Source organism: Dipodomys merriami, unplaced genomic scaffold, assembly GCF_024711535.1.
Source record: "Dipodomys merriami isolate MVZ:Mamm:240054 unplaced genomic scaffold, mDipMer1.0.p SCAF_33, whole genome shotgun sequence".
Taxonomy (NCBI): Eukaryota; Metazoa; Chordata; class Mammalia; order Rodentia; family Heteromyidae; genus Dipodomys; species Dipodomys merriami.
The window spans coordinates 7234729-7254793 of NW_027204826.1; the positions used below are offsets into that span (position 1 = coordinate 7234729).

Sequence of the window (20065 nt, forward strand, 5' to 3'; positions counted from 1 at the left end):
CTGGGTTCAATTCCTCAGCACCACATAAGCAGAAAAAAGAAAGCCGGAAGTGGCGCTGTGGCTCAAGTGGTAGAGCACTAGCCTTGAGCTGAAGAGCTGAGGGACGGCGCCCAGGCCCAGAGTTCAGGCCCACGACCGGACACCCCCCCCCCAAAAAAAAAAAAGATATTAAAATCTAGGAGAACTCTATACTCAAAAATAACATACATCTGAAAAGGGAAGATGTCTGAAATTAACAGAGCTAATATACCACTCTAAAACATGTGAGAAGGAGAGCAAAAGAAAACCACAAGAAATTAAGGAAATAAAAACAAATTCAAAAAATAGGAAGTGGAGAATGAAGTCAAGAATATACTATATAGATATATATACTGCAAAATTATAAAGAGTGAAGGTGGGTAAGGAAGGGATGAATGGCAATGTCAAATGGTGTGACACTCATCAAGATATATTGTATTCATAAACCACTTTGTTACTTGGCAACTCCTTGTATAACTACTTAAAGACAGTAAAAAAGCAAATTAAAGACTCAGGTATGGAATTGTCACAATAAACTCCACCCCTGTATTAATAATATATGCTAATAAACAGAATAAAGTTTAAAAGGCTAAACAAAAAACAAAACAGATCAATAAGATTGATACATGGAGCAAATTAAAAAAATCTCAAAGGAACACAGAAATGTTACTTTGAAAAATCAAGAAAATTAACCAATTACTAGGAAGATTGGTAAGAGACAAAGAGGGATAGGACAGAGAGAGAGAGAGAGAGAGAGAGAGAGAGAGAGAGAGAGAGAGAGAGAGAGAATGCATCAATATTAGAACTAAAATAGGAAACCGCAGACTTCGCAGGCTTGGCAGGGATAATTAGGGAATACTGTGAACCTAAGTGTGACCATTGGGGTGAAATAAACCAATTTCTACAAAGCCACAGAGTAGCACAGAAAATTCAATCTGCAATAGAACATACAAAGAGCTCTATAGCCATTCAGTAAATTGAATTCATAATTTAAAATTTCCCCACAAAGAAATCCAGTCTGAGTTTATTTCTCAGAGAATTTTACCAAGTTTTTAAAGCAGAATTGACTTGGATTTCACACAATCCCCTCGGGGAAAGAGGAAAAGGGGGACTACTTTTTTTTCAATGTATCAAACCAGAATTACCCTAATATCAAAGCCAGACGAAAAGAAAACTACAGATGAATATCCCTTAGGAATAGGAATGCCAAAACTTAAAATACTAACAAATAGAATTTGGTAACAGGCTGAAATAATTGTGCATAATGAAGAAGTGGAATTTATCCTTGGAATCTGAAGTAAGTTCGGGGTATGAAAATCAGTCATGCCTAGCTACTCAGGAGGCTGAGATCTGAGGATGGAGGTTTGAAGCTAGCTGGGGAAGAAAAGGTATAGGCAATTTTTTTTTTGGGGGGGGGGGTCCGGTCATGGGGCCTGAACTCTGGGCCTGGGCGCTGTCCCTCAGCTCTTCAGCTCAAGGCTAGCACTCTACCACTTGAGCCACAGCACCACTTCCGGCTTTTTTCTTTTTGCTTATGTGGTGCTGAGGAATCGAACCCAGGGCCTCATGCATGCAAGGCAAGTGCTCTACCACTGAGCCAACTTCCCAGCCCTAGGCAATTTTATAATAACTATTTCTACCCAACTATAAAATAGAAATAGGTAGAGCACTTTTCTTGATTTAAAATGATGAGTTCATTCTTGTTTTATTCAATAGAATTTGCTCTTTTTCCCAGTGACTATGGAGCAGGTTGTGAAGATACAGAATCACCCGGATGACAGAAGAATAGCAGGTGTGGAGTCAAAGACACCTGCTGCACAGACACCACGTAAGCGCACAGGTGTGTTTTTGTGGCTAAGTCTTTCATCCATACAAAGAACACTATAAATACATGTCTTCAACAAATAGCTGTTCTGCATCAGGAAAACAAATGTTTTTGTAAAATGAACAGTTGTCATTTCATTGAGGCCTACCTGTCATTGTTTTCAAGATGCATTCCCTAGAAAACATTCTGTCCTCCGGTTTAATTAAAAGAAAAAACAAAAGTGTAAGGAAAAAGAAGTCTGAATGGAGGTAGGAGCTAGGAGGGCCTATGCAAATGTAACGGACATCCCACAATGCAATGCTGATTGGCTAGTGAAGGAATTCACCATGGCTGTGAGGGTTGTCTTCTTATGATATACTAGAACTCAATAGGGTGGCTAGGCACCTTCTTCGAACCTGTTTCAAATGAGACTGAAATCAAGCCTAAAGCATGTCTTTTGTAACATTCCTTTTACCTGTGACATTATTATTATTATTATTATTATTATTATTATTATTATTATTATTATTATTATTATCTTATTATTATTTAGAACTGGAACTCAGGGCTTTATGCCCATACTTGGTCTTTCTGCTCAAGGCTGGTGCTCCATCACTTGAGCCACACCTTGACTTTCAGCTTTTCTTTTGCAAGTTCATTGGAGATAAAGAGTCTCTGGGACTTATCTGCTTTGGCTGGCTTTGAACTGAGATCCTCAGACTGAAGCCTCCTTGAGTAGCTGAAATTACAGGCGTGAACCACAGTGCTTGGTTTATGAATGACTTTATTGTAGAAGAAAGAAAAGGCATTGTAATTGCCTGATTCCACACCTAAGACCCGGGGAGGGAGCTATGTTAAATTATTGGTTAAATCTGTTTTTAAGTTCTCATTAAGACTGTGGGCTTGCTTGCTCATATTTCATAAAAGATGTTTCATTCCAGTGCAACTTAATTAGTCTTGAGAAATGGACTAGCCAGACGCTGTATCTCTGGGCGAAGCCCAAATCTCCTTAATGGTCAAACAAAAGCCTTAGATATAAAAGAGCAATAGATTATCCCAACACAGCTTGATAGGAAGCATTTGAAAAGCAACACCACACAAAGCATACAAGATATTGCTAAAAAGAAATTCTTGAAAAGGGGGATAATGGTGGCTTTGGCATCATTAGGAGTCCTAAGGAGAAAATTTAGAGGTATATAAATCACTAATTTATCCCACACATTTGGAATAAGAACACTGTGGGTAACAGAAGAAATTTCTAAATATCCCTCTGATTTTTTTTTTACTAGGGTGAAGCTTTTCCTCAGATGGTTTTCTGACAGATGGCACAATTGTGCTAGAGACTCCCCATAGTCAGGAATCTAGAGATAAGAAGCCAGAATTCCTTTCAGGGAATTTCCTCTAGCGACCTAAAGACCTACCATTAGGCCCCACCCTGAAAATGTTCAGCCATCTCCCCACAGCTCCTACTTATGGACCAAGCCTTGCACATGTACACAGTTGGAGGAGAGTCAAGTTATTAAAATGAGAGCTAGGCCCTTGTGACTCATTCCTAGCTCCCCAGGAAGCTGAAATCTGAGGATTGTGATTCAGTGCCAGCCTGGGCAGGAAAGTCCCTGAGACTTTTATCTCCAATTAACCAGCAAAAAGCTGGAAGTAGAGTTGTGGCTCAAGTGATGGAGCACCAGCCTTGCAAAAAAGCTAAGCAACAGCACCCAGGGTATAATTTTAAGCCCCAATACTGGTGCATGCATGTGTGTATGTGCATACACACACACACACACACACAAAGATATGAACTATAGCAATAACTTGAAGTCATCATACTCCCTATAACATAGTAGAGATTTAAGACCTTTCTTCTCATTGAATGACTGCTGTAATATAAATCTGCAGTGGGGAAAATACCAGACCTTATTCATGCCAACAAAAACATTAGAAAGGGAAGCTCAAAGGCCACAATTGGATACTGGACTAGAGAAAATAAGATACACTGTAAACTTAATCTTGGGTACAGGAACAAAATCAACTCTGTGTAGCAGCAGTATTATGGTTAAACCTCTGGTTAAAGTGAGAGACTAAACTCAGTAGTCACACTTATCAGGTGTATAGCTTTTGTGTCTGATACTTTGCCAGATTCAATTTTTCATCTATAAATAGAGATAATGGCACGAGTCCTACCTCTCTCCAAGTGTATAGCAAGAACCAAATGAGGACCATAAAATGCTATAGTATACAGACATAATTGTCACCTTATACTAACTACTATACATTCCTTAGATTCATAGCAGAAGTAGTTGGTTACATAAGATTTTTAAGAGAAGATATATTCAGATCTGATTTCTCCCTCAGCATTTCAAATTTCTTAGCAGTTCATTAGCCAGGCAGCGATTTTTTTCCCCTACATTTCCTCTCTGAATTAAGAGGCAGAGGGTGATTCACAGTGGGTTTGAAAGATTTTTCACTCAATCTTGTGAACAAAGATACCGTCACTATTTTTAGGATGATAACTCTGAAACCCAGACTGATTTATTATCCAGCTTGCACTCCGACAAATATGACAAAAAGTCTCACTCATAGACTTTCCTCTACTTGAACTATTCCATACATGCATTTCTATTTGCATCTAAGATGTAAAATTTATCACAATTACCTAGTAAAACATGTTTCAATGAATAGAAGTCTTGTAGCTGATTTAATGGACTGTTTACTCAGAAAAGCCAGTATGTAAATACCTCAACTCTTCCTCCCAGAAAGGACATTAAAGCAATAATAACAGATAGCATTTCTATTTATAGGTGGAAATTCTGCACTTGGCATATGTTAGTTCACTTAAACTCATATCAGCCATACAAAAGCTAAGGCAATTTCCTTTTTGTGTAAAAGAGTGAACAGATGGGTCACAGGCATTTCCCAAGGTCACACAGCAGGTAAGTGGTACAGGTGTATTGAAATGAAGCTGGTTTGGCTCCAGGGCTAAGGCTTAACCCTTTTCATTGGACATTGTGGGAAAGTATTTACTGGAACATTGAATACTGACATTGATACCTTAAAACCCAAAAAACCCAAAAAACCAAAAAACGCTTCATAGACAGAAACTTTTGTTGGAGTTTGGAGAATCACTTCGAGTAGCTGCTAAACTAAAAGCTTGAACCAACTTGAAAACTACCAGATGTGTGCATCTGGCTTTGTAGCCTTTTTCCATAGCTAGGAAGATCAGCATTTCATCCTCCTTGCTTTGATGGTATCAGCGCAGCTCTCCAAGGGAGCCTTGGTGAGGGCCTTGTAATGAAAATAGGCACTAGGAAAAATAAAAAGACCCGCTCAATTAATTTTTGAGCCCAAGGCTTCTGACTTGATCTCATCCTTCCACGCCGGAGAGTCTTTGTTAGGTCTGCTTCTAATACAAAACCACTTCTGCGATGTCTCGGAGCGTTTCCAAACAGGCCCTCCACTGAAAGCCGTGCTCTATATTTCTGGCCCTGTTTCTCAAAACTTACTGCTTGATGGCTTTACATCCAGGATAAAAGATCAGGTGTGCTGCTCAAATTCTTTTAGATGACTGACCTAAGGCTCAGGCTCATATGGGAAACAACGGTCATGTGGCAAAGAAATGGTCTAGCTTGCAACTCTCTTAAGGACTGTAGCATGAGAAGAGGAAGACTTCCTGCAGAGATCACAGAATCAATCTCTCCCCTCCCCTCATTTTCTTTGAGTCTGAACACATTATTATTTTGCCTGTATTTCTGAATACTTGTATTATTTTTAAGTAGTGGTGTAGAGGAGCTGTCATTCAACATAGCCGTTCATGAAGACAGGGCCTCTTGATCCGTCAACCCTTCTAGCGTTCTCCCAACCTACCCCTTCCCTTCCTGATCTTCATTTGGGGTTATCTAGTGGAACTTTTCGCCATTTAACGAAGCAAGTGTATGTATATAATGCATCTTGATCCGTGTCGTGGCTTTCACATCTTCACCACCCTTCAACTCACTTCCCTTATATTTCTCAGTCCTGTGGTATAGACAATGAGTTCTTGCCTGCTTTCTCCTCCCTTATTCTTTTTTTACCCTTCCCCTCGGCCCCGCCCTCCGCTCTTGCAAGTATCCATTTCCTGCTACTTAAATTCTGTTGGATTTTGACTTAGTCTCTTAAAAGAGTTATACTATTTGTGCTCTCCATAGACTCTTAATACAATCAGGAGCTGGGGGACACTCAAAGCTGAGCTGCACCTTGATGAGGTTTTGTTTTCTGTGTATTTCTCACTCACTCAAAGATAACACTTCTGGATTCTTCCTGACAGCTCAGAGTGCTCAGGAAAGCCCCTCTTCCTGTTGTGAGCTGAGCAATGATCTTGTTGCTGTCAACACTGAGTTTTAGCTATCCCTTTTCTCCTTGTCTTTATAGTTTCAGAGTTGAGAAAAATGTCTAAAGTATGGGATTTATTTTCTCTTCCTTTATTTTCTGAGAAAATGGCTTTTAAGGCTAGTTTATTGAATTTTATTTCAAAGAAACAACTTTTCATACTGACTAATCATCTTCTCCTCCTCCTCCTCTTTTTCTTCCTCCTCCTCCTCCTCCTCCTCCTCTTCTTCCTCCTCTTCCTCTTCTTTCTCCTCCTCCTTCTTCCTGTTCCTCCTCTTCTTCCTCTTCTTCATCTGCCTCCTCCTCTTCCTCCTCTTTCTCCTCTTCTCCTTCTTCTTCTTCCTGCTCCTCCTCCTTCTCCTCTTCCCCTCTTCCTTCTTCTCTTCTCTCCCCATCCTCCTTTAGTGTTGTGTTACTGAGGTTTAAACTCAGGGCCATCTGCTTGTTAGGCAAGTGTTCTACTGCTTGAGTCACATACCCACCTATTATTAATTTAGTTGATTTTTCACAGAGCATCTCATTTTTGCCTAGTGCAGGCCTCTAACTGCGATCCCCCTACTTATGCTTATGAAGTAGCTGGAATTTCAGATACAAAACACTTTGCTCATCTTATGCCAACCTCTAAAGAACCTGAAAGAAAGCTATAGTTTGGATCTGGAATGTGTCCTGAAGCCCCATGTGTTAAAACTTTATTCTCCAGAGTGCTTCTATTGGGAGGTGGTGAAACCTTTATCAGGTGAGGCTCAGCGGGAGGTCTTTAGGTCATTGATGGGAATACCCAGGAAGAGAATAATGGTAATCTACTCCCTTCGTTATCTTTCTTTCGCCTCCTAGGCATGAAGAGAGTGCCTTCTACCAAGATATATGCTCTTATCACAAGCCCCATATTACAGTGCCAATTAATCGTGGAGCAAACTCTGAAGCAGTGAGCCTTGTTTCTTTATAAACTGATTTTCTCATGTATTTGCTACCATGATGCATAGCTAACACAAAGAATTATTTGCATTTTTAACCTTTTAAAATAAATACAGGCCAGGCACCAGTGGCTCACCTGTAATCCTAGCTACTCAGGTGGCTGAGATCTGAGGATCATGGTTCAAAACCAGCCCGGGCAGGAAAGTCTGTGAGACTCTTATCTCCAGTTAACCACCAGAGAACCAGAAGTGGTGCTGTGCCGCTAGTGATAGAGCACTAGCCTTGAGCTGAAGAGCTGAGGGACAGCGCTCAGATCCAGAGTTCAGGCCCCATGACCAACCAAAAAAAATACAAGTATTAACAAATCAATTTATTAGTTTACATACAGCCAACAATTGACAGCTATCCTTAATAGAGTTGTGCAGTGTTTAAAGGCTCATTGATGGATAGCAGTACATAGATTCATTTGTGGAACACTCAAGGCTCATACCTAATGGGGAGGCTCAGACCTGGAGGATTGCAGTTTGAAGTCAGTTCAAGGCAGAAAATTCCCTGAGACTCATTTTCCAATTAATTAGCAATATGTTAGCCTGGAAGCATGACTCAAATAGTAGAATACCTGTGTTGAGCCAGAAAGTTGATCAGGAACCTGTGGCCCTGAGTTCAAGCCTCAGTATGGGCACCCAAACAGATTACTTTGTGAAAATATAAACTGGCTATTTTTCTTCTTTTTTTATTGTGAAAATACCATACAGAGGGATTACAATTACATGGGCAAGGTAATGAGTACATTTATCATCAAATATAATCATACAAAAGGTAGGTTTTCCAGAAGTGGTGCTGTGGCTCAAGTGGTAGAGCACTAGCCTTAAGTACAAAGAGACTCAGGGACATTGCCAGGCCCTGAGTTTAAGCCCCACCCACAACCAACAAACAAAAACAAAAACAACAAACCCAAAAGCTAGGTTTGGGTAATTACACAAATGGACAGATAGGTATAGAAATTTATGTTTGTCAGACGTTTAGACAGTAAGATCTTAGATTCGTTAGGATTTCTTTATGGGCCACAATAGCAACCAGCAGAATTCCCTAATCCCCAGTTCCATAATTCCCTCTGTTGGCTACTTTCCTGAGCTAGGTTTTCCTTGCTTGCCATTTGCTTTTGGAGAATCCTGGGAAGAGAAATGAGGCTCCTGCTCTTGGCACATTAATACTGGAACAGCCCTTCCGGCAGCCTTACATCCTAAAACACTAATGGTACTTTCCAACCTCTCAGAGAGAGAAATAGTGTTATTAATGCAGGTGGGTCTGAATTGTGAAGATCTTTCCCTCTGTGAGTTCATTTAAATAAGTTCCAATACTCCATTCTCCTCATCCTATTACTGTTTAATATTTAAACACAGATCCAAGTTCTCAGTTTTGCCACTGACAAACTCAGAGGAAATCCACCTTTTTTCTTTTTAATGTAGCTTTTCCTGGCCTCTCCTTCCTGGTGTCTGGTGCCAGTACTTGGGCCTGGGTGCTGGCCCTTTACTTTTTTGTTCAATGCTGGTGCACTAACACTTAAGCCACATCTCCACCTTCAGCTTTCTTTTTGCTGGTTAAATTAGAAATAAGAGTCTCACAGAATTTCCTACCCAGGCTGGCTTCAAACTGTGATCTTCAGATCTCAGCCTCCTGAGTAGCTAGGATTACAGATGTGAGCCACCAGTGCCTGGCTTGGGGCTCTTCTTGATGTGCAAATGTCTTTCTCATACAATTTTGCAATTAAGCACTATTAAAATTAACTATAAAAACTGATGTCCTGGGGCTGGGAAGTGTAAGGTCCGCTCCTGGATGGCGAGCAGACTCCACCCTCCTCGCAGCAAAGTCTCCACCCAGTACCTGCGTTACCTAGGCAACTGGGACACCTGGAAGAGGTCACATCTGAATTTGATGTGGCCACACCTTACCCCACCCATACCCTACATAAGGGCTAGCCCAGGCCCAGACTCTCCCTCTTTTTTCTCTCTCTGTTCATTTCTAGCTCTTGCTGCTCTTTTCTTGCTCTCTTGCTCTCTCTCTTTCCCAGCCACGTGGAGTGCCAACCTTGCCTGGTCCCAGCAGGTCTACCCCTTACCTGAATACCACGTGAGTGCTACTGTTCTTACCCCTCTCTCTGCTCTTTTCTGGCTCTTTTCTCTCTCTTTCCTCTCTTCCCAGCTCTCTCTCATTCCCAGGCCTTTCCAAGCCACGTGGAGTGCCAACCTTGCCTTGTCCCAGCAGGTCTACTGAATAAACCTACCCCTTACCTGAATACCACGTGCGTGCTGGTGCTGTTCTTACTCGGCTACCTCTTTTTAAAAACCTAACAGGAAGGAGGCTCAGTGGTAGAGCGCTTGCCTTGCATGCATGAGGCCCTGGGGTCAATTCCCCAGCACACATAAGCAAAAACAAAAAAAGCTGGAAGTGGCGCTGTGGCTCAAGTGGTAGAGCGCTAGCCTTGAGCTGAAGAGCTGAGGGACAGCCCGGTCCCAGAGTTCAGGCCCCATGACCGGACCCCAAAAAAAACACAACAACTGTTGTCCTACTCAAGTTATTATTATAAGCTGTAAGGAGTCAATGATATTCATACTAACAAAGAGTAAGAGCTGTACAAATCCTGGCTTGAAACACCATCTGACCCCACACCCTACTAGAAGAAAATCAGTTAAAATACAGTGGGCCTCAGAATAAGTAAATACTGCAAACAAAAAGAAGCACATGAAGACAAAGCAAAAAAATTTTTTTTAAGATATTCAAATATATTAATTGGAAAAGTTTTGCTTTTCATCTAGTTGCATGCTTTATTATGCACAAATGATCATCTAACAGAAATATAATTAGTAGGTAATTATTTGGATCATGTGTAGTCTACTGGAAAAGAAATTCAAAATTTAAGATAAAGTTTAGAATTACAAAAGGAAGATTCTAGGAAATTAAAATTCAAAAGACATTTCACACTAGCTCCTTTTGTGAATTCTCAGTAATATTTGGCTCTTAATTTGCATAGGGAAAGTTACATAACTCTCACCAGTAGTAAACATATAAACATATCAAAATATGGTCAGTAATCCCAGCTAGGTTGCTAGTCATAATACAACCATAAATTTGATTGAAAAATACAAATCAATTCTAATTACCCATCTCTTATTCCAACCAACACATTTAAAAAATATTTCTTGATAGATAGATAGACAGACAGACAAATAGATACTTCTCCTTAGGCTTAGGTGGGGAAGCTCAAACATCCTTCCGCTCTGGGCTGTACCCCTCAAAGTTCCCCCTACCTGCTGATGTTGTCACAATCTCTGTGGTGTTTCTGAGGCCCATGAAGTCAAACTGGTAAAGCCGCCATGATTTCTGATCCGCGGCCTCCACTGAATTTTTTCTCCACCTATAAATCATTTCTTCTTTGGGATAGCCATCTAAAAACATGAAGAAGAAGCAAATATTAATGCTCAGAAGTACAGGTTTTTATAAATCATTCAAAAAAAAACTAAAAAAAAACCCCTGAAGTCTGGCTAGTTATTAGGAGTTACAGTGTTAGGCCACATGTGTTCTCCCACTTTGCCTGTAGAGGCACAGAGAAAGGACAGATGCCATCAAGGCCTGCACCAACCTTCACCATCAGCAAGGCCTTCCTTGCTCACTTACAAGCCTGTGCATGGAACCTAGGATGTGTGAATAGAGAGACCATTGTCTCTACGCTTTAACGTTGAAGAGCTAGCTTCCATCATCCTTCCAAGAGTATAGGTGTTTGTCAGGGTGTCAGTGGATACTCTCCCCACCCCCCACCTCCACAGAATACTTTCCATACAAATCAAGTCAATTCTTCCACACTCATTTTACCCTCCCTCTGTACCCCCCCCCACAGAACTGAATGCATGACCATCTCAGGAATGATGAGTTTAATAAGATAATCACTGCAGGATCCAAGGGCTCACTGATACTTTGTATCTGCTGTGATTGACAAATGATTAGACCCTACAGATTGCACATGAGGGGAGCCTCGTCCCCAGCAGAGCCTCACGGAAGTCATGGGGGCAACCACTGATAACAGTAATGTCTTTATTGAGATCGTGGTTAATTTTCTTAAGACTGGATCCTATCATATGATAGTGAATTCATTCTCCAGGGACTAATTAGTTACTACAAAGTAGAGTGCTATCCAGGGGATCATCCTCTCTCTCTCCCTCTCCCTCTCACCCACATCTCCCTCTCATACATATTTATTCTGCTCCCATTCCCTCTGTCTTGATTTTCCACCGTGACCAGAAGCATCCTGGAACCAGAAACCAGAGCCAAACAAATGAAAAAGAATGCTCTTGATTCCCCCAGAACTAGGAGTTGAACAGATTCCTTGGTGAATGACCAGCCTCCATTGTTTTGTAACGTCAACAGAAAACTAGCTCAAGTTTGATGTCAGTCTCTAGCGTCCATGAGCATATTTGGAACTCTTTCAGATCAGTTCTCAGGAATTACTTTAGGAAGCAAAATCTTGGTGCTTTCCCTGCCTGAGGGCTAGTATTGGTGACCTGACTAGAGCTGGGACATCATGAGCAGTTGTTCTGTCCTGTCGTCCTAGGGCTGTTCCTGAGGATTAGTGGCCCCCTGAGCTTGAGCCACATAGTGGTCAAATATCTACTTCCCTGACTCCATTTCTATTCCTGGATACTCCAGAATTATTCTTGGAAAACACTACTCGCTCTGTGCTAGGGCTCTCTGACCTGGTCAAAAGACTGATCTAGTGTATTTGCTCTCTGTAAGATCCTATCTCTTTATTTTTTTTATAGGGATACAAGTGGACCCATTACAACAATGAGAAGTACAAGTCATTAGATCGAAAACAAACTTTACAACTTTGGTGGGGGGGGGGGGGGCGGGGAGGATTGGGGAGGAGAATGGGAAGGGATGGGAAGGGGAAACAAAGGAGGAGGCTACAGTGCTTTATAAGAAATGTACTCATTATCTTGCCCATGTAATTGAAACCCCTCTGTACAGTATTTTCACAATAATAAATAAAAAAATAAAAAGAAAAAAAAAGATCCTATCTCTAACCTCTGCAGGGAGTCTGCCCCACAGGGCATGCTTCACTTCCAAGACTAGTTCTAGGTCCCAGACTGTCACCCAGTACTTTAACAGCATTGGCATTATTAACTCTATACCAATTCATGAAGATGCTGAAGTCATAACTCTGGAGGGAAGAAATGCATTCATAATTTTGAGACATATGGATGTATATACACTTAAGCAACATTAATAAAGTGCTAATTAGTAACATTGATGATTAGCCATTTGCATCAATTTGTCTTAAAGACAATCTGCTTTATGGATTATGTCTCTCTTTTCTGTTTAACATTGTGGACTGAAGTCTGTTGTTCAGAGACTGAAATACAGCACATGAATGTCTCTTGTTTCATGATTGTGTATTGCTCTCTGAAATTATGGTCAGCATTGAGGAACAATGCTTGTGCTCTACTGTTTGAGTCACACCTCCACTTCCAGCTTTTTACAAGTCAAGTGGTAATAAGAGTCTCTTGAATTTGTCTATCTTGTCTGGATTTGAACCATTATCCTCAGATCTCAGCTTCTCTGTCACTACAGTTTATCATAGCAAAGGACATGCTAGTTTCTCCCACTTTCTGTCTGTCCCCACAATGTGGTGGCTGAGCTGAAATTGGCTCTTAGAGGCATCTGTGGCAGCAGTACCTGCTCTTCAGGTGCATTCCCTGGCTCCTACCACAAAGAAGCCCATAGTCAGAAAGCATTTTCGAAGCTGGACAACAATGACTCATGTTTGTAATCCTAGCTATTCAGGAGGCTGAGATCTGAAAATCATAGTTGGAAGCCAGCCCAGGCAGAAAAGTCCATAAGGTGATTTTTTTAAATAAATTTTTTATTGTGAGAATGATGTACAGAGGAAGGGTTACAGTTACATGAGCAAGGTAATGAGTACATTTCTTATCAAGCACTGTTTCACCCATCTCCACAACTACACTCCCCCCCAACTCCCATCCCCCCACCTAAATTGTAAAGTTCATTTTTCGACATAGAGTCTTGTACATCTCATTGTTGCAATGGGTCAACCTATATCCCTGTTTAAACATTTTTTCCCTTCCCCTCCCCAAATCATACCAATATCAAATACAGTGAAAACAGGGGTTATACTGTGGGGGAGGGACATACAAAGCAACAAAAATCATGTGGTACCTTATAAATACATTAGAAGCAAGAAAGAAAAAGCCACTTGTGTCCTTATCTTGGGGTTCATTTCCCTTAACATTCTTACCTCAAATTAAGCACCAAAAATTTGGAAGTGGAGGTATGGTAGAGCACTAGTCTTGAACCCTAATACACTCTTGGTGGGAATGTAAACTTGTTCAACCATTTTGGAAAGCAATATGGAGGTTTCTCAGAAACATAGTACTACTGTATGATTTAGCAATTCCACTCCTGAGCATTTATCCAAATGATTACTGACAAGGATACAGTAAAGCCAACAATACAACCATGTCCACTGCAGTACTATTTACCCCAGCCCAAGTATGGAATCAATCCAGATGCCCCTCAATGGATGAATGGATCAATAAAATGAGATATGCATACACAATGGAATTTTATTCATCCATTAGAAAGAATGATATTGTATCACTTGCAAAGACATGAAAGGAACCTGGGAAAATATGTTAAGTGAAATACATCAAGCCCAGAGAGACAAAGTTGCCAGTTTTCCCCCGTATGTGTTTTATAAACATATAAGTAAATAAGTTTATAAACATATAAGTAAATACATTGGGTGGTATGCAAAGGTACACCAATATATTAACTGAAATATGGTAGATCCAAGGGAGATCTCAAACAGTATAATTCCTTAGGAACGCAAAAATCATAGTTCAGCAAAACAAACATCAGGAAATGGGTGCTTGAAAGGGTTGGGGTAAGGTCCAGGGGAGAAAGATAGAGGGATGAAAAGAAGAAAGGGGAGAATGAAGTCAAGAATTCATTGTACTGGGACAGAGCGAAGGAAAGGTGTGACACTGTCCAAAAAGAAATGTTCTCTCTACCAGACTTTTGTAACTGTAACCCCTCTGTGTATTACCATATAATGACAATCATTTTTTTGACAAAGAACTCAATGTATATCCTACAAAATGAAGAAAAGGGATAGAAAGGATGGTTTGAGAGGGATGGGAGAGGGGGTTGAGGTGTGCCTTGATCGAGGTGCATTGTGTTACATAAGCTACTTTGTTAAATGGCAACTCCTTTGTACAATGACTTAGAGATAATATATTTTGTTAATCCAGTAAAGTACCCCTGGAAAGTCATGATCTTAACCATACCCATAGATTATTTAGGAAACCTGATAAATCTTGTTTATGTTTCTTCTGACTTGTCTTTCAGAACAACTTAGATCTTAAAGAAGAAAGAAACAGAAGGTGGTTTCAAAGGGAGCGCATGCGAAAAAGCACCAGGCCCAGGTAGGCAGGCAGGGAATTGTTCCAAACCTTGATAATTGGATCCTGTCAGTGGTGTTTCAATCCGTCCAGAGAGTGGAAAGTGAAGGAGGCTACCTGATTATATTTTTACATAGTGAACATAACTAAGATGCCTAAGCCGACAAGGAATGCACAGGAGAGCAATCTCACTTGCAAATGTTGGCATAAAACTTCACATCCAATGTTAATTAATAGGATCTACCAGCAAGGTGTTTTCAATACATTAAGAATTAACAGGATTTATGCAGGAACACAAGAGTAGAGATTTCATGAATATAACCCAATGGAAATACATCCCCAGACCGCGGTGAAAAGTTTGGTAACATTTGCAGTGAAATGAAAACTAAAATTTAGTGAATACTGCTGAAATGAATGGCACCGATGAGTGATAGATGGGAGATAAATAGGTAGGTAAATAGAATTCTTAAAAGCCAAAAACTTGTTTTTGTTTTTAGCTTATTTTTTTGGTCAGTTGTGGGGACTGAACTTAGTACCTGGGTGTGCATCCCTGAGCTTTTTCTGCTCAAGGCTAGTACTCTTTCACTTTGAGTTATAACGCCACTTGGGGTTTTCTGGTAGTTAGTTGGAGATAAGAGTCTCATGGACTTTATTTCCAGGCTGGCTTTGAACCTTGATCCTCAGATCTTAGCCTCCCAAGTAGTTAGGATTGTAGGCATGAGCCCGCCCCTCCTCCCCATTGTCATGTGAGCCAAAACTAATTCATACTTGTAATCCCAGCCAATCAGGATGCAGAAGTAAGGAAGTGCCTCAACTCAATCTGTAACTGGTTGTGTAAAGTGTACCTGTCAGTCCAGGTATGTGGGAGCATCTAAGCTACAAGAGAAGCATACATTTAAGTGTTAGAGTGATTGCCTGGCAAACACAAAGCCCTGAATTCAAACCCTAGTGCCACAGAAAAAGAGAAGGAGGAGGAGAAGTAGGAGGAGAAGGAAGAGAAGGAGAAGAAGAAGGAAGAGAAGGAAGAGAAGAAGAGGTAGATAAGAAGGAGGTAGAGGAGAAGAGGAGGAAGAGGAAGAAGAGGAGGAGAAGGAAGAAAAGAAGAAAGAGGAAGAAAGAAAAGAAGGAAGATAAAAAAGGAACAAAGGAATGAAGTAACAAAGGAACATTTTTTTTTTTTTGGGTCCAGTTGTGGGGCCTGAACTCTGGGCCTGGGCGCTGTCCCTCAGCTCTTCAGCTCAAGGCTAGCGCTCTACCACTTGAGCCACAGCACCACTTCCGGCTTTTTTTTCTTTTTGCTTATGTGGTGCTGAGGAATCGAACCCAGGGCCTCAGGAATGCAAGGCAAGCGCTCTACCACTGAGCCTAACAAAGGAACTTTTATATGTATAAAAGTAATGCATCAAAATATACCCAACAAGTAAATTAAAAAGGATAAATAATAATTGAGGGAAAATACTTAGCACGGATAAAAGGCCAATAACACTGACCTATGAGTCTTAAATGTGAGAAAAAAGATACGAAGTTCAGTACAAAAAAGAAGTAATTGAAAGTTATGAGCAGTTAGCAAAGGAAGAAGTAAACAATGGATCACAGACTGGTTAGATAAAGAACACTGAGCTCAGTGTCAAGAAGAGAAGGATCTGGAAGGTGCACCAACAGGTGCCACTGAAATTTGATAAATAAAGGGAAAGAATTAAGCATTTACCCCTCCTTTAAGTATGGCTGCGTTGGGTGCTGGTGGCTCACTCTGGTAATCCTAACTACTCAGACTAAGATCAGATTATTGGAGTTCAAAGCCAACCCAGGCAGGAAAGTTTGTGAGACTCTTCTCTCCAATTAATCAGAAAAAAAAGGCAGAAATGGAGCTGTGGCTCAAGTAGTAGAACACTAACCTTGAGTTAAAAATTTAAGGCTGGTCCTGGTTTTAAGTCTTAGTCCCAGAATACCATACCATATAGACACAGACACACAGACACACAGACACACAGACACACACACACACACACACACACACACACACACACACACACACACACACACACAAAGTAGAACTGCAAGCTAAATGACAGAGTAGAACTTTTATTTTTAAGTAGACACACCACTAACAAATGGATGCGGATAGATGACATTAAATTAAAATCACTTCAAGCCAGGCAATGGTGGCTCACATCTGTAATCCTAGCTATTCAAGAGGCTGAGATCTAAGAATCTCACTTCAAAGCAGCCTTGTCAGGAAAGTCCTCCATACTATCTCCAGTTGCCCAAAAACTAGAAGTGGAGCTGTAGGGGTACAGTGCTAACTTTGAGCAAAAAAATCTCAGAGGTAGTGCCCAGGCCCTGAGTTCACTCTGGAATTTGAGGTGTCGGAAAAGCGAGGTAACAGGAGAGGAGGGAGAAAGAGCAGGAGAATGAAGTCATGATATTCAATATGCACATATGGACATGGAACCAAGAAAACTGAAGGAATGGGGCGGAGGGTTGGGAAAGATGGTGGCAAATGATGGGTGGGGTGACATTGATCAAGATGCATGGTACCCCTCAACAGACACATTGAATGGTAGCCCCTTTGTACCACCTCATACAGATAATGAAAATACAGTTTAAAAGACGCTACATTGAAAAGTTCCTTCCATCATCTCTTTCAGGAGAACCCCTTGCGTGATTCCCAGTCTTTGCTCCTTACAGGGGAAATGAAGATGTTCACTGAGCATCAGCTCTGCCTCAGTTGCCCTGATTGTCCCTCCGGGGGCAGCCTCCAGCGTCCCCCTAAGATTCTATCCTCTTTCAGCCTGCAAAAACGTCAAGAGGCTGCAGCCTTTTAGAGGAGAATTATATTCAACACTGGGAAGAGTGCTATTTGTTATGCATGGGGAGAGTTAAATAGCAGCTCCTTGTCAGTTGCATCTGACCTACTTTGAGAAACATTTACTGGCAAGAGATCACATTGATTTTAAAAGATGCCATAGAAGGCTGTCCAAATTTATTTTTGTTTTAGGCAAGAAAAGCAAAGTCTGCTTTAGTAAATGGAGGATTTTCTTGTCCATGTTCATGTATCGTCATAATTTTCCTGAAGCTAGGGGGAAAATGTTAATTTTCCAATGCAAATGCCACACCGATACTCAGGGAAGAGCATCACTAACAGATTTGCCACTGGAAGGATCCAGAGGAAGGACACTGTAGCATCTACTGGATGTCGTGGAGTCTGTTCTTACATCTTACGTGGCAGATTCTTACTCTGTCAATGGGTTTATTGATTTTAGTGGTACTGGGGTTTGAATTTAAGACTTCCCATTTGCTAGGCAGGCACTGTACCACTTGATCCACTCCAGTAGCCCTTTTGGGTTTGGTTGCTTGCAAGACAGGGTCTCTCTTGATGCCTAGGCCAACCTGGATTATGATCTTTCAGTTCCATGTCACCTGGATGATGAATGTATGTCACTGCCTGCAGCCATTGGCTGAGATAGAGTCTCATGGACTTGATTTGCTTAGGCTGGATTTGAACCACAATCTCCTGATCTCTGCCTTCCAAGTAGCTTTGATAACAGAGTGATCAAAGAGCTTGATAACCTCTACTGCTGATTTAACAGAGACACACACAAAACATACACATAAAAATATACACACTTGTGTGTATATAGGTATATGTATATATATATATATATACACACACACAGAGAGAGACTCATATAAACCTATACACACATATATAAAGGATATATATATATATATACATATATATATATATACACACACACACAGATTTACACACAGGGATTTATACATCTATACATATATATATATATAATATCCTTAATATAAAAAATGTGCTAAAAGTATCTAAGTGTGCCATCCATATTTTTAGGGTTAAGCAGTGTTATTCACTTAACATGTTTTCACAGACATTAGTAACACAAATGGAAGCTGTGAACACATTTTTATTTTCTACCAAGCCCACTTCAAAACTCTGATTAATCCTTGTTATTTCAGTCATGTACATTATTTGTTCAAGATATAATAGGGTGTCATCTGGAAATAATGACACCACAGACTTTCTTAAGTTCTGGTGGTGTTTATTCCTGTTTCCTTCTTATGTGAGTGAGGCAGTGACATCCTGGTGTTTGTCATGTTTTGGCAGCGACATCATGGCCCTTGGCATGTTTTGGGCACCTCAGATTTCCCCCTTTTCTTCTTTCTCCTTTCTTTCTCCACCTCTTCTCCCCTCACATCCTCTGCAAGCCATAGGAACACTTTCTTCTCTCTACCACAGACAGGATCAACTTATTAACCTTCCCCATTAGAGGGAGGTCATAGCCGCTGTCATTCTACATCTGACTTAATTCACTTCAGTTGTCCTTCATATTCATCCGTGTGGCTGCAAAAGTGAAAACTGGCCGGGCACCAGCGACTCAGGAGGCTGAGACCTGAGGAACACTGTTCCGAGGCCAGCCTGGGCAGGAAAGTCCATGAGACTCCTATCTACAAATTAACCACAAAAAAACCAGAAGTAAAACTGTGGCTCAAATGGTAGAGCACTAGCCTTGAGTAAAAAAAAAAAATTTTCAGGGATAGTGCCCAGGCCCTGAGTTCAAGCCTCCAGGATTGGCACCATAAAAAAAGAGAAAAAGAAAAAAAAATCAAAATTATATATGATTTCCTTTATGAATTCATTTATGGATACTTAGCTGGATTCCAAATCTTAGCTCTTGTGGCTGTTGTTGGGATACACACAGGAATGGTGGAGTCTCCTCGTACTTTCTTTCTTTGGACAGATGCTACTAGACAGATGCTAGATCATACACTCATTCATCTTTTTTTTTTCCTAACTTATTTTTTTATTATGATCTTTAAGGAGTTGTACAATGAAGTTTCAATTCAACGTGTCAATTTATGAGTATAATGCACCTTTTTATTTTTAAAAATATAATAAGAATAATAATAAGGTGCTGTACAGAGGGCTTACCATTTCCTAAATCAGGCAATGCATCTTAAGCAATGTCCCCCTATTCATCATTCTCCCCATCTCATCTCTCCCAACCCACCTTCTCCTCAATTTACTTGGTTCCATTTTCACAAGCACACATTGACTGTTATGATTGTATTCTCCCATCCTCCCTGGCTCCATGATTCTGCTTCCCTCCCCTTGACCTCACCCACTCTGGACAACACATGTTGCAGCTTCCTGGTGTTTATTTTGTTATTTTTTAAATTTTATTTTGTTATTTATTGTATTGTTTTGCCTGCTTTGACAGGTTGGTTATTTGAAAGAGTTATGCCATTGTAACCCTCCCTTTCATGCACCTTCATACACTTTACTCAAATGCTTATGCGTGTGTGCACCTGATTCTGTACGCTGTCCTCTATGGTGATCATTTAGGTGGAGGGGAGTTGAATGTGTAATTTTTCGGGGAATCTCCATGCTGTTTTCCATAATAATGGTGTTCGTTTTCGTCCCCACCGATAAGTGGGAAGTGTTAAAATGGGAAGCATC

General features: G+C 40.7%; 1 protein-coding gene across 1 annotated transcript in view; it reads right to left on the reverse strand.

The window, feature by feature from the left end:
- Positions 1-20065, reverse strand: part of Gabrg3 (gamma-aminobutyric acid type A receptor subunit gamma3) — a 338270-nt gene that overhangs the window by 15859 nt on the left and 302346 nt on the right. Inside the window, exon 6 of the mRNA XM_070043065.1 lies at positions 10408-10545. Within this exon, the coding sequence (XP_069899166.1) occupies positions 10408-10545 (138 nt within the window). The remainder of the gene's footprint in view (positions 1-10407; positions 10546-20065) is intronic.